Source organism: Phocoena phocoena, chromosome 17 (genome assembly GCF_963924675.1).
Source record: "Phocoena phocoena chromosome 17, mPhoPho1.1, whole genome shotgun sequence".
Lineage (NCBI taxonomy): Eukaryota > Metazoa > Chordata > Mammalia > Artiodactyla > Phocoenidae > Phocoena > Phocoena phocoena.
The window spans coordinates 76,327,213-76,340,302 of record NC_089235.1 but is presented as its reverse complement, the minus strand read 5'-3'; the positions used below and the strand labels follow the sequence as shown (position 1 = coordinate 76,340,302).

Below are 13,090 nucleotides of genomic sequence, written 5' to 3'. Positions count from 1 at the left end.
GACTAGGAAACTTTATATTGTGTTTCCTTTGGTAATACTGAGATTTTTACCATATCTGTATTCTATTTTGAACACATATTAGAATATCTGCCTTATAAGGTGATAAAGCATCCACTGAGGTACAGTATGATGGGAATATCTAGATGTTTCATGAATAGTGGATTCTTTCTTGCTCTATAGACCTGGGGAGTCCAACATACACACCCTGCTATGCACAAGCTTTGCTGGTCTTCCTACTACTGTACTGACTTCTGATCTTAATAGGAAAGATGAGAAATGGGAATATGCAAGTTACCCTGAGTGTCTGGCAACCACAGATGTCCTGACTGAATTTCCTGCTTATGAAACGGAAAAGTCTTTTTTTTTTTTTTTTTTTTTTTTTTATGCGTTACGCGGGCCTCTCACCGCTGTGGCCTCTCCCGTTGCGGAGGACAGGCTCCGGACGCGCAGGCTCAGCGGCCATGGCTCACGGGCCCAGCCGCTCCGCGGCACGTGGGATCCCCCCAGACCGGGGCACGAACCCGCGTCCCCCGCATCGGCAGGCGGACTCTCAACCACTGCGCCACCAGGGAAGCCCCGGAAAAGTCTTTTTATGACAAAGCTCGTTGAATGTCTCTGTTATGTTCAAATCAGAAGGGACCTCATAACGTAAAGCCAGGTTTAATTTGAGGCACTGGGGAGTGAAGGATGCAGTTGAGACTTTGTCCGGGGAGTTCTGTGGTGCCCAGTTTCTATCTTCACGCCTGAATCACTCCTTCCTCATTCTACCAAGGGTGATGGTGGCCAACTGCATATGGCCAAGTCCCTCTCTGGAAATTGCCCTGTCTGGGAGAGCTGCCGACCAAGGTCACACCTCTTCCCCGAGGTAACCCATGCCCAGTGACAGTCAGTGCATGGGTACAAAGACCTGGCCCCTGTCTCAAGGCCAGACAGCTGCAGGTCCAGAGCTCCCCCGGGGATCGACTGAGGTCCCTGTGCCTGCATGACAGTGCAGTGTACCTCCTCCCTCTGCCCCACCCTACTCTCCCATGGCCGTTGCTCCCAAGAGCACACGCCATGACCTTCCTGCAGGCCAATCTCTGTCTTGCAGTCTTTCTCCCAGGGAACGAATCTAAGACCATCTCAGAGTGAGGTGACGGCAGACCTGAGACCTCCATCCAGGTTTCCTAATTTGTACTATCATGATGAGAGCAAATATAATTATACCCACCATTGTCTGCCTTTATGGCACCACTGGGGGTACAGATGGAGTTCAGGTGGCTCCTGACCCTTATGAGACCTGTCCCTACCCCAGTGGACCAACTCAACCCTCTTAGATGGCAGCAAAGAAGAAAGGAAACAAGAGGCTGCCGCATCGACAACTATGCAAGTCAACTCACAGAAACCGAGAGGATGCGATTCCACCAGCACTGCACCTGGCGCTTCTCCCAGCAGGACAGGCTAGGAAGCCCTGGATGGATCATGAACAGACATTTGCTTGCGCTCCTCTTATCCACGTGAGCAATAGATTCCTACGTCCACGGAATTCTCAAGCTTACTACTCAGTGCCTCCCTTTTTCTGCCCAAACCCATCCTGGTGAGATTTCCTTCTTCTGTTCTTAAAACAAATCCTTCCTGAAATTCACCCCAAGCCATCCTTCTCTAGGGAGGCTGCAAGGAAGTCAGGACTGTCCTGGTCCTTCTTTTCCATCGTGTCTGGGCCTCCAAGTAAACTGTAGACTTAAGCATCTTCTCCTCATCAGACAAATGACGTGTGTGGAATTCTACGGCTGTAATGCGTCCTACAGCTACCAACACAGTAGAATGTACAGAGCATTCTCACACAGTCTCTTACACTTTCAATACTGAGAACTGCAACTCACAACTGCTTCCTGTTTTACAGCAAAGCATTTTTCTCCTTCTCAGCACCATGTGCTATTCCTCCATCAATACAAAGGTCTTTCTAAATGCCTCATCTCCCTGTGAAAAGGAGCCCACCTCAGTCTGTCCCATGGCTTCTTCTTACAGTGGCAAGAGAAGGAGGCTTGTATGTGGGTGACATTCAGTTGCCCCAAACCTGCCAGGTCTGTGTCCTCATCATCACCATCATCTAATATTATTATTACTACTATTATTTTAATTTGAACACAGTAAGATAGAGGCTTGGCCAGTTTCAGTGGTTTCCCCCTACAGAGGGAGAGGGAAGACATTCCAACTCTTCTGTTGGCATCTTGAAGCGCTTCCCAGTTTTGCTCAGGACCTGGCCGCGTGGGATAGCCGTCAGCTTGCATTTCTGTTTTCCCCTGCAGGGGAGCTTCTACGTGCCCTCTGACAACTGCATGCAGCATGCTTACAAGTGGCACCGGGACGTGTGCTTCCTGCTCTTACACGCCTACCGGGGACTCCGTGCCTACTTCCTGACCATCATGAGGGACATCCCTGAGCTGCCACGCATGGAGCTGGGTAAGGGGCTGGGCACAGGGGAAAACTCATCCCAGCAGCCGACCGAACTTCCTCTTTTGGACTGGGGCTCGAGAAAACTCAGCGTGCTTTTGTAAATGTCACAGTAGCAAGCACCGTTACAGATTTTTTTTTTTTTTTTTTTTTGTATTCGACATCACTCTAGCCGGAGAAAATCTTGGACGTGCCAATGCAGGGAGAAAGGACGCAAGCACCCCGAGTCACATTCATTTACTCATTCATTCATCCACAAAGCATTTATTAAACACCTACTACCCACCTGGTGCTATGGGTACATAATGTGGAGTTGCTGTCTAAGGGAAAATGCCTGTTTACAGCCTTTTTCTTAATTAGGCTGTAGTTACTGTATTGCAACTTCCAAGAGTATAAAACAGTCCTACATTTATATATGTAGGTATTTCTACATATATATATATGTCATCTGGATGACATTAGCAAGCTCTCAGTAGTCACCATATTTGGTTTTGGTTTTCTGGGGGTGGATCGCTTCTTGTCCATCATCAGACATCATGGTCATTGGGCCTCATCCCTCTTGATTGACAGATGGTGGAACTGAAGCTCAGAGAGGTGAAATGACTGCTCAGGGTCACAGTGTGTGGCACAACAAGGCAGGAGCACAGAGATTCTTCAGTGATGCCCGGGGCAGAGTCTTTATATCGGGTCACACTCATTTACGGCAGTTGGCGGGTTGTGGTTTTGCTCAAAGTCTTCTAATGAGGCCCTTTGACCCTAGAACGGAAGCCAGGTCCTTAGCCTGGTAGTCAAGGGTAATAACAATCCTGCCGGGAAGGAACCTCAACTTCCCTCCCTGCACCCTGAGACCTTCCTTGTGGAGATAGCCATGCCCTGGCAGTATTGATGGCCTTGTGCATTATCCGTTACTACACTGAACACACCACACAGCAATCGTTTATTTGCATGTTTCTCTTCCCCGCTAGACTGGGGGTCTTGGAGGGCAGAAGACCCCCAGATCCCTCACACACAGTGCTTGGCGCACAGGATGAAGGAGTAGGGGCAACGTTGTAGTTGTTGCATGGATTTCTGGTGCCGTCTTACCATCTGGCTTTGTCAGCTCTAATGCCCTCTTTGAAGCACGTGATCTTGGAGTTGAAATTTTTCAGGTCAGATGCACTCACAGGAGACCCACACAGTTCAGAGCCAGTTTAGCTCAGGGGTAGAATGAAAACAGTGTCTTAGCAGTTGGCTTCTTGCTTCAACTTTTTTTTTTTTTTTTTTAACCCAAAGGAACTGAATTTATTTGTTCATTCACTCACTCACCATATTTTTGTTGAATGTTTACTGTGTACCAGGCACTGTGCCAGACCCCAAGTGCACAGCCATGATCAGTGATAAAAGTGCATTATGCCTCATGGGGCTCACAGAGCTGAGGACAGCTGCTGGACGGGCAGCATGTGCTCATCCGTGAGCGTCGGCCACGTGCAAGGTCTGACCACAGCCTCATGGAACTAGGGGAAAGTTCAAACACAGGCACAGCTGCGACCGGGAAACCACAAGTGGCCAGAGTCCACCCCGCTCAAGCTATAAGACGGCGGGGTTGCGGGCTTCTCTGTAGTCGGTGTGGAAGACTGGGACGAGTTGGTGGTGCTGAGCAGTGCTCTTAGCTCTGCTACCCCACTTCCCTGGACTTCTGAACATCCACCTGTATGAAGGACATACAGATCCAGGTCCTAGATGTGTCACACAGACGTGTGTGTACGTGTGCGTGCCTGCACGTGCTACATACCCGCAAAAGCACAACAGAATGTGGACCACACAAAGTGAACGTGGGGCTCTCCTGTTTCTCAGAAATGCATCCATGGAACAATGTTGACCTTTATCTAGCGTCAACACATGGCTCCAAATCACCCTCTTTATAAACAGGACCCTTTAGACAGAATAGAGAAGGAAAGTCCACAGAAGCTGTATTTTTTTCTGTGACGTCAATGCCGACTTGAAATCTGTGCTCCGTTCATTCCGTTAACAAATTCTGCATTTCAGTGTGTGTCCATTTAATTGTGTGGGTTTTTTTTTTCTTTCCTAGAGTCACTTGCTGTTGAAGAGACACTCTCTCAGCTGTGCTCAGAGCTACAGGTAATTAGGAAACTGACTCCTTAGTTCTGAAGGGCAGTAGTTATGTGGGGCAAACATAGTTGCTTACTTGGTGTAGAAATCAGAGATGAGAAGACACGACTGGTTACCTAACGTTAGATCTTAAACTGAAGAAATACTCTTCCGTCCACTGCTCTAAATCATTGTGTCTCTTAGACACCTGTCGTGTGCCTGGCCATGTGCTAGATATTTTGAAAAACACCAAATGGGTTGACAGGTCTTGGTTTCCCTGACATTCACACTTTTTATTTGTCTATTAACCATGCATCTAACAAACGTTTATTGACTGCGGGCTATGTGCTTCTCACGGAGGGTGACAGAAACCTTGCACCTGTGCTCAGGTGGCTCACACGTGGCAGGAGGCCAGCTGCCATTAAGATGATGACTTTGAAAACAGTGCTTTGCGTTTGCCAAAAGTTCATCAATCACGTATTAAGAGTATGTGCTTAGTGAGTACTTGGCAAATGCATGCTGTTCTGTTATTTACAATCTCTGGAACACTTTCACATCCCATTGCGCTGGATGGTCTGGGTGAGCACTGCTATCCTCATGTAACGAGAGTCAGATGAGATGGAAAGGAGTGTGTAGCTCAGGGTCGGTGACACAGCTAATCCATGCTCAGATCAGGACTCATGAGACTGTCTCATTGCAAACTGACGTTTCTGTCTTTTAAAACCACTGTTTCTCATCCCTGGCCTCTCAGTAGAAACACATTTGGACTTTAGACGCACCCTGGCCTGGGTCCCATCTAAACTGGTTGAAACAGAGTAGATGGGAGTAGAGCTCAGGGATTTGCATTTTCATTACAAGTTCCCCAGATGAATCAAAACCACAATGAGATAGCATCTCACACCTGTTAAATAGCTCTCATCAAAAAGACAAGGGGTAAGTGCTGGGGAGGGTGTGGGGAAAAGGGAACCCTCGTGCACTGTTGGTGGGAATGAAAATCCGTGCAGCCACTGTGGAGAACAGTATGGAGGCTCCTCAAAAAATTAAAAAATAGAACTACCATACGATCTAGCAATCCCAGTTCTGGGTATTTATTTGAAGGAAATGAAATCGCTATCTTGAAGAGGTGTCTGCACCCCCATGTCCATTGTAGCATTATATACAATAGCCAAGACATGGAAGAAACCTGAGTGTCCACCCAAAGGCGTAAAGAAAACGCAGTGTGTCTGTACGCAGTGGTATAGTATACAGCCATCAAAAAGAAGGGAATCTTGCCATTTGTGACAACATGGATGAACCTTGAGGGCATGACGCTAAGTGAAATAAGTCATTCAGAGAAAGACAAATACTGTATTATCTCACTTATATGTGGAATCTAAAAACAGAAAAAAGCTCATAGAAACAGAGACCATATTGGTGATTGCCAGGGGCGATGGGGGGAGGTGAGGGAAATGGGGGGAGGTGGTCAAAAGGTATAAGCCTCCAGTTATAAGTAAGTTCTGGGGATACAGCATGGTGATTATAGTTAACAATACTGTATTATATATTTTAAATTTACCAAGAGAGTAGATCCTAAAAATTCTCATCACAAGAAAAAGAAAATTGTAACTATGTGAGGTGATAGGTGTATTAAGTAACCTTATTGTGGCCGTCATGTCGCAGTATGTACATGTATCGTTATGCTGTACCCCTGAAACGTACAAATGCACCAGGGGTCCCCCCACTGCAGCCTGCGAGTGCAGGGGGAGACGTGGATATGTCCCCATGCGTTTGGCCACAAGCAGACAGAGAGGAGCATCATGGTCCCTGAGCCACTAAGGGATGGGCCGGGGGCCTGAACCCAAGGCCATCTGCGAGCCACCGCCATATTGATGCATCTGGTCCCTGCAGTGGTTCAGGCCGCAGCTCAGGCTACCAATGAGTTCTTAGATATATTTCATGAAAACGCAGCGGGTTCCCTGCTTCCTTTGGTACCGGCCCCCAAACTGCAGGGAAAAGGCCCCTGGTTTTGAGTGACAGTGTTGCCTCAGGCTTTATTTGGTACAAAGCAACCAAATTAGCTGACTGCTGCAGGGATGCAGCTGGGTGACACGGAGGGAAAGGGGGAGTCTGGGAGGAGCACAGCCTGGTCTGCGGTTTTTTAAAGGGCTGGCCTGGTGCTGGGAGTGAAAGAAACAAAGCTTCCTCCCTGCCCCCCGCCCCCCCCCCCCCCGCGCCTCCCCAAAAGGCACATTCACAGCCCACAGAACTTTTAGAGGCAGGACATCGCCACCTAGTGGTCAACCAAGCACATGGTCACAAAAGCATCCATCTCAAGGATGGATTGGATAGTGGAAACTGTTTCAGGTGGTTTAAGACAATTTGAAAACATAGAGCTCTACACTCATGGAGTAGTTCATCTGCACCTTTACTCTGTGTGAATCTTATACACGTTTCTTAAGCACCTACGGTGTGCCAGCTACTCTGCCATTTGTTGGGAATACAACAGAGATGGCAGAGAGCTCCCCAGGACTAACAGCCTGGGGTGAAACGGATTTGTTCACACAGGAGGCGGGAGCTCTCAATAGCATTGGTGCTGGACCGGGAAGTGTAAGACGAGGGGCCTGTGTGAGCACCGGAGGCTGTAGGTGGCATTAGGAGTGAGGCGGGGAGGGAACAACCATGCAAAGCCAGGGTGAGACTCGGCCTGACGGAAGCACCATGGGTGCTCGGGGCCCAGGACGGCTGCAGAGGGAGCCTTTGAAGCCCGTTTTGGGGGTCTGGGCTGGAAATGTGATTGGAGCCCATGGTCAGGATTCCTGCTGTGCAGCCTGGTTAGAAAAGGGATGGCTTGTGCTCTCCGTAACAGGTGAAAAGGTTCCAATGAAACTCAGCCACGTGCTTTGGTACAGCAGACAGGTTCAGATCATGTTGAGTGTCTACCAGACAGCAATGGAAACATCCTGGTGTCTGAGTCCTACCCTCAGGGATGGGCCCAAACGCTTTACGGTCTCCCAGTGATTGAGTATGCAGCCAGGAGTAAGGCCCATGGTGAGAGAACGCGGTAGCTCAGGGTGTGTAAAGCAGGCTTTTCTCCACCTGACACCTGCTTACCTTGAAGACACAATGCAGGCATCACCTCCTCCGGGAAGCCTTCCATGACCCTTTCACAGCACTCAGGACCTGTCTCTTTCATAGTACTTTGTAGGTCTAACTATCGAAATAAATAGCTGTAACTGGACCATGTGCCCCTTCCAGGACTGGACAGATTTATCTTTGGCTTCCCAGAGCTCAGCATACTCCAAGCTCAGACTTCAGTAAACAGAGCAAGGGGCGGAGGTGGTGAGTAAATGAGCCAAGGAGCGTGGCTAGACCCAGGTGAAAAGCACGGCGGGGGGGGGAGCTGTATATTTTTCAGGAGCTTCACCTGAAATGGCACTGGGTCCAGACTGCCTCCTTGTCAGCGTGAAGGGCTTCTCGTTTTCTTGCCAGAGAGACCCTTCCACACCCATCATCTGTACCTGAACAGGCCCAGGCCTCTGTGAGAGCAGGAAAGTCCTCTTGTGGCTTAATTAGAAGCTTCCTCAATCTTATCTGGAACCATTGCTGTCATCAACTCGGGGGAGAAAATAATGCTCCCTTAGACACATTTAATGAATGGCTTTTCCTTTCCTCTCTGGGGGCTGAGCTCAGAATTCATGCTGTGTTTGCCAGAATTGCTGGAGTGGACAGTGGGGAGAGCCGTGGGTATCAGGGCGAGAAGGCCAGTAAAGGAAGTCCAGTTCCTAAGGCACGGGTGCCTCTCACTGATGCCAAGTCACCAGCTGACTCAATAAAGAGTTATCCAGTTTCCATCATCCATCAGCCACGGTATAGGTACCGAGAATATTGAGAAGGCTAAAGCTTGGGGTGCAGGCAAAGGAGGGTACCAAAGCACCATATGGCAAGTGGTACCATGAGAATAGTCTGTGCAAGGTCAAGTAGACCGCAAGGAGAAGGGAGGCTAGGCTTACACGTGGCACACGGGAGAAATTCTGAAAGAACCATTAGGAACAAGAGTGACTGCACGGGCTTCTGAAACAGTTACCTGGTGGAGAACAGACAAGTCCGAAGTGGTGAAGAGAGGGAGAAAGGAGATTGGAAGAGGCAGTAGGCATTCCAAGGAGAACATGCAGCCCGATCAAGGCCCTGGTGCTTGGAAAGAGCTGTGTGTTCAGGTTGGTGTGGCCGGAGCCATGGGCAGCACTGCGCCAGAGGGAAGGCCGGGAACGTTGTCGGGGCAGAAAGGTGTCCGGTGCTGATGCAGAAGCGTGGCGTCTGTTAGTGAGGGTAACGTGTTGGAGAATGTAAAGATAAGCCACTAATAGACCATCTAAAAGCCTTACTCTCCAGCCTCGAGGTTTTCCAGTGGCCAGTCACATCCCCGACTCTCTCCAACCCAATCCTTCCTTTTCTGCCTCTTAACACTTTGGGCCATGGATTATGGGACTGAACCAAGAGTGGACGTTCCATGTTTGGTCCCTGTCTCCCAACAGAGCCAGTGATGGAAACAGTGCTTCCATCAGAAGACAGGGTCATTCTCTCGTTTTGGAGTTTTGTAGCTTGTGTTGTCACCAAAGACTGATCTTTCCTCTTGGAAGAAGCAGCTTAGAGATGCTACAGGTGAATGATGCCTTGTACCCGGAAGCTAGTCATTAATTACAAAGCTGCAATACCCAACAATTAAAGAGCCCTACAGAGTGTCAAATTCCTTCTTCTCTGTTTTTCTTTTTTTTTTTTTTTTTTTTTACGGTACGCAGGCCTCACTGCTGTGGCCTCTCCCGTTGCGGAGCACAGGCCCCGGATGCGCAGGCTCAGCGGCCATGGCTCACGGGCCCAGCCGCTCTGCGGCATGTGGGATCCTCCCGGACCGGGGCACGAACCGGTGTCCCCTGCATCGGCAGGTGGACTCCCAACCACTGCGCAACCAGGGAAGCCCTTCTCTGTTTTTCTTACTCTCAGATGCTTTGCTCCACCCAGCATGCCTTATACTAGCATCAGCCTTTAGTCTAAGAAGAGTGAAGGGAACTTTCAGCGTTTCAAGCGAGGCTTTGAACGTAGTCTCCCCATACATTGTTACACCCAATAAAGGGTTATTTGCTTTGCACACTCATTTTGCAGATGAAGAAACTGAGGCACATGGCAAAGAAGGAGCTCAGAGATGGGTTTGAAACAGCAATGGTTATGTGTCCTGCTGCGTCTTCCAAGACAGACACATGCCCACCACTCTTTTTTTTTTCAGTGTTCTTAAGTTGACTTTTTAAGCATATTAAGGATAGGGATGGTGTAAACCTATTTTTATTGAAATACAGTTGATTTACAATATATTAGTTTCAGATATACAGCATAGTATTTGATATTTTTACAGATTATACTAAATTTAAAGTTATAAAATATTGGCTATACTCCTCAGGGTTAACCCACGTTCCTATCTCCTCTGGTGAATGAGGCTCTCTGCAGGCAGAGACACTCCTTATCTTTTGAATACATTTACTGAACTTCACTTTGTTTATTTGCCGCGCCCTGTGGCATGCAGAATCTTAGTTCCCCGACCAGGGATCGAACCCGGGCCCCCTGCATTGGGAGTGCCGAGTCTTAACCACTGGACTGCCAAGGAAGTCCCAAGAGACACTCTCTAATTCATCTCTGTGCTCCCACGTATTCTAAACACGTGCCTGGGATATGGGAGATGCACGTTAAATTCTTGGTGGGTAAGTGATAAAGCGTAGAATTCAGCGTTAGGCTTGGACCACTGGTTCTCTGGCTGTCCTCAGAGATCAGTGATCTCTCTTCTCAGCTCTCCACAATGAAAGTTACCCGCAGGCAGACGGCTCTCGTAGTTCTAAACTGAAGCTAGCCAAAATTTCCCCCAAGGGCTCCGGACCTCTGTAGGCTGGGTCCTTCAAGCTTTCGTTAAGACAACCTGGGATCCTCCTTAAGAAATTTGGAGTGTTGGGGGGAAGATGGTGACAGGTCTACTGAGCACGGCCATGTGGAAATCTCCTAGCAAGTCAGATGCCGTGAGGTTATAAAGACTTTATTGTTTCTCGGGAGATGTTTTACGACGCCTACTCTGTAACGTCAGTGTAGTGCCACGGCTTTGTGGTGAGATGGTCTTACAGTTGAATCTCAGCTCTGTGTGACCTTGGGTGTGCTATTTCATCCTCTCTCATTTAATTTTTGTATAAAATGATGGCTACAGTAACTTTACCAAAGGTTCATTGTGGGGATTAAATAGGAGAGGGCATATAAAAACACCTAGTGTTCTACCTGCCAACTAGTAGATATTAATAAGTGGAAGCTATCATGATCGTCGAGTAGTGAGTTCAGAACGTAATAGGATGCAGAAGAGAGTCCAGAGAAAGGAGAGGGATTCGTTTAAAGCAGAGAAGCCAGTAAAGACTTCAGGAGGAAGACGGCAGTAGCTTCATGGAGCAGAGGTCCTTTACTGCCACCTTTTGCCTCCCCAGATGTTGAATAACCCAGAGAAGATAGCTGAGCAGATAAGTAAGGATCTTGCCCAGCTGGCCTCCCACCTGATGGCTCTGTGGACCCAGTTCCTGGACACGGTGACATTACACTCCCAAGTGACCGCTTATCTCACCCAGGAGCATCACACCTTGCGGGTAAGGGGTTAAATGGTATCAATTCACTAATCATGCACCAGTGATCTCTCAAGGAAGCTTTACGACAGTTGGCTCACTGGGCAGAATAAAAGTCGGGATTGACTTCCGTAGACCCAAGTACTAGCCCTTCTCCACCATGAACCAGCAGTGAAACTTTATGAACTTCCTTCGGCTTTCACATCTTTGGTCTACTATTCAGAAAATACCTTCCTTGGCTACCAAGTGATAGCAAACCAATCTCAGGGATATGACGAAGTGCTTTGATAGTGTTTCAAAGAAGTGTCTTCACATCTACTCCATTGTTCCTAGTGCATTTTTTGCCCCCAGCTTGAGTGCGCAGTGGTGGGTACCAACGCATAATAAAAGATGTTGGTCTTCTCATTTCCGGCAAGAGGACCAAATAGCTAAGTCTACAAAGCGCTCAGAGGACACACTTGGGTGACTAGCTTTGGACATTCTGTTTCATCTGCATTTATCTATGGCCTCTGTTTTCAAGGGTCGCATATTCTAGTAGAAGAAATAAGGCCCAAATGTACAAACGACAGAACGCAAGCCAAGAGCAGATTCATAAACATGCATTCAATTGTGTCCATAAATCAGGTTTGTGCTAAGAACCAGAAATAGAGAGGGCAGCTGGGGGTGGGTAGAAATACTAGTGTTTCAGAACCTCTGGGTTGTGGGCTGAGCTCTCCCTGATATTAATATATGTTACTTCCCTCGTTGAGCCTTAATTTCTTTTTAAAAAGTCAAGGCTAGGGACTTCCCTGGTGGTCCAGTGGTTAAGACTCTGCGCTTCCACTGTAGGTAGCACGGGTTCGATCCCTGGTCGGGAACTAAGATCCCACGTGCTGCATGGTGTGGCCCAAAATAAATAAGTAAATAATTAAAAAAAAAAAAAAGTGAAGGCCAAACCCACCCAGTGAGTTATTTTGTTTATACTATTTTATTCCTCAGGTCCGAAGGTTTTCCGAGGCCTTCTTTTATATGGAGCACCAAAAACTTGCAGTCTTGACCTTTCAGGAAAATCTGTAAGTAACCAGTTGCATGCCCACATCGTGAACCCTGAGCGCCAAGGACATTCTTGTTCAAAGTTATTTCTTCCCTTCATCTCCAATCATGAAGGAGAGAAGTCTGCCCACCTCTGCACATTCAGGTGAATTTTCTCTGAAGGCAAAAGAGTCAGACAAATTGCAGAGGCAGGAGCTGGCAGGTGTCAGAGAAGATCAATAGACAAAGTATTTTGTTGTTGTTGAGTATCCTTATGGTTCTGTAGACAGAATCAAGACTTCCTAGGTCCCTGAAGACATCTGTGTTGAGTCCTCTTTGCAAAATGAATTAGAAGCAGGTGGTGTGGGCACAAGCAATGTCAGAAAAAAAAAGTCCACCTGAGACTCTGCAGCAGCTATGAAATGCATTTAGCATAAGAATTAAGGCTGAACTACCTAATTAGGAGGACAGATGAAAATCTAAGTTTGATTTCCTCCAGAAAAATTTAAAAAATATTCAGAAAGGGGCTTCCCTGGTGGCGCAGCGGTTGAGAGTCTGCCTGCCGATGCAGGGGACACGGATTCGTGCCCCAGTCCGGGAAGATCCCACATGCCGCGGAGCGGCTGGGCCCGTGAGCCATGGCCGCTGAGCCTGCGCGTCCGGAGCCTGTGCTCCGCAATGGGTGGGGCCACAGCAGTGAGAGGCCTGCGTACTGAAAAAAAAAAAAAATTCAGAAAAGTCGAAGGGTTGACGTAAGATGAGGTCATTGTCTCTCATTGTAGATTTCCCTTGTGGGCACAATCAGTGCTTCCTCCAAGATGTCTGGCCATGGCTACACAAGTCCAAGCATTTCTTTGGGTTTCTGAATAGTACGTTTGCCTCCAAACTAAATGTGGATGGAATAATGTTTGAGATGCTATAGTAAATCCAGCAGGAGAAAC

General features: G+C 48.0%; 1 protein-coding gene across 1 annotated transcript in view; it reads left to right on the top strand.

Annotated features, from left to right (window-relative positions):
- The window catches only part of FAM135B (family with sequence similarity 135 member B), a 163,075-nt gene that overhangs the window by 125,645 nt on the left and 24,340 nt on the right, over window positions 1–13,090 (top strand). Inside the window, exons 7-10 of the mRNA XM_065895179.1 lie at window positions 2,289–2,442; window positions 4,502–4,551; window positions 11,007–11,162; window positions 12,117–12,190. Of these exons, the coding sequence (XP_065751251.1) occupies window positions 2,289–2,442; window positions 4,502–4,551; window positions 11,007–11,162; window positions 12,117–12,190 (434 nt within the window). The remainder of the gene's footprint in view (window positions 1–2,288; window positions 2,443–4,501; window positions 4,552–11,006; window positions 11,163–12,116; window positions 12,191–13,090) is intronic.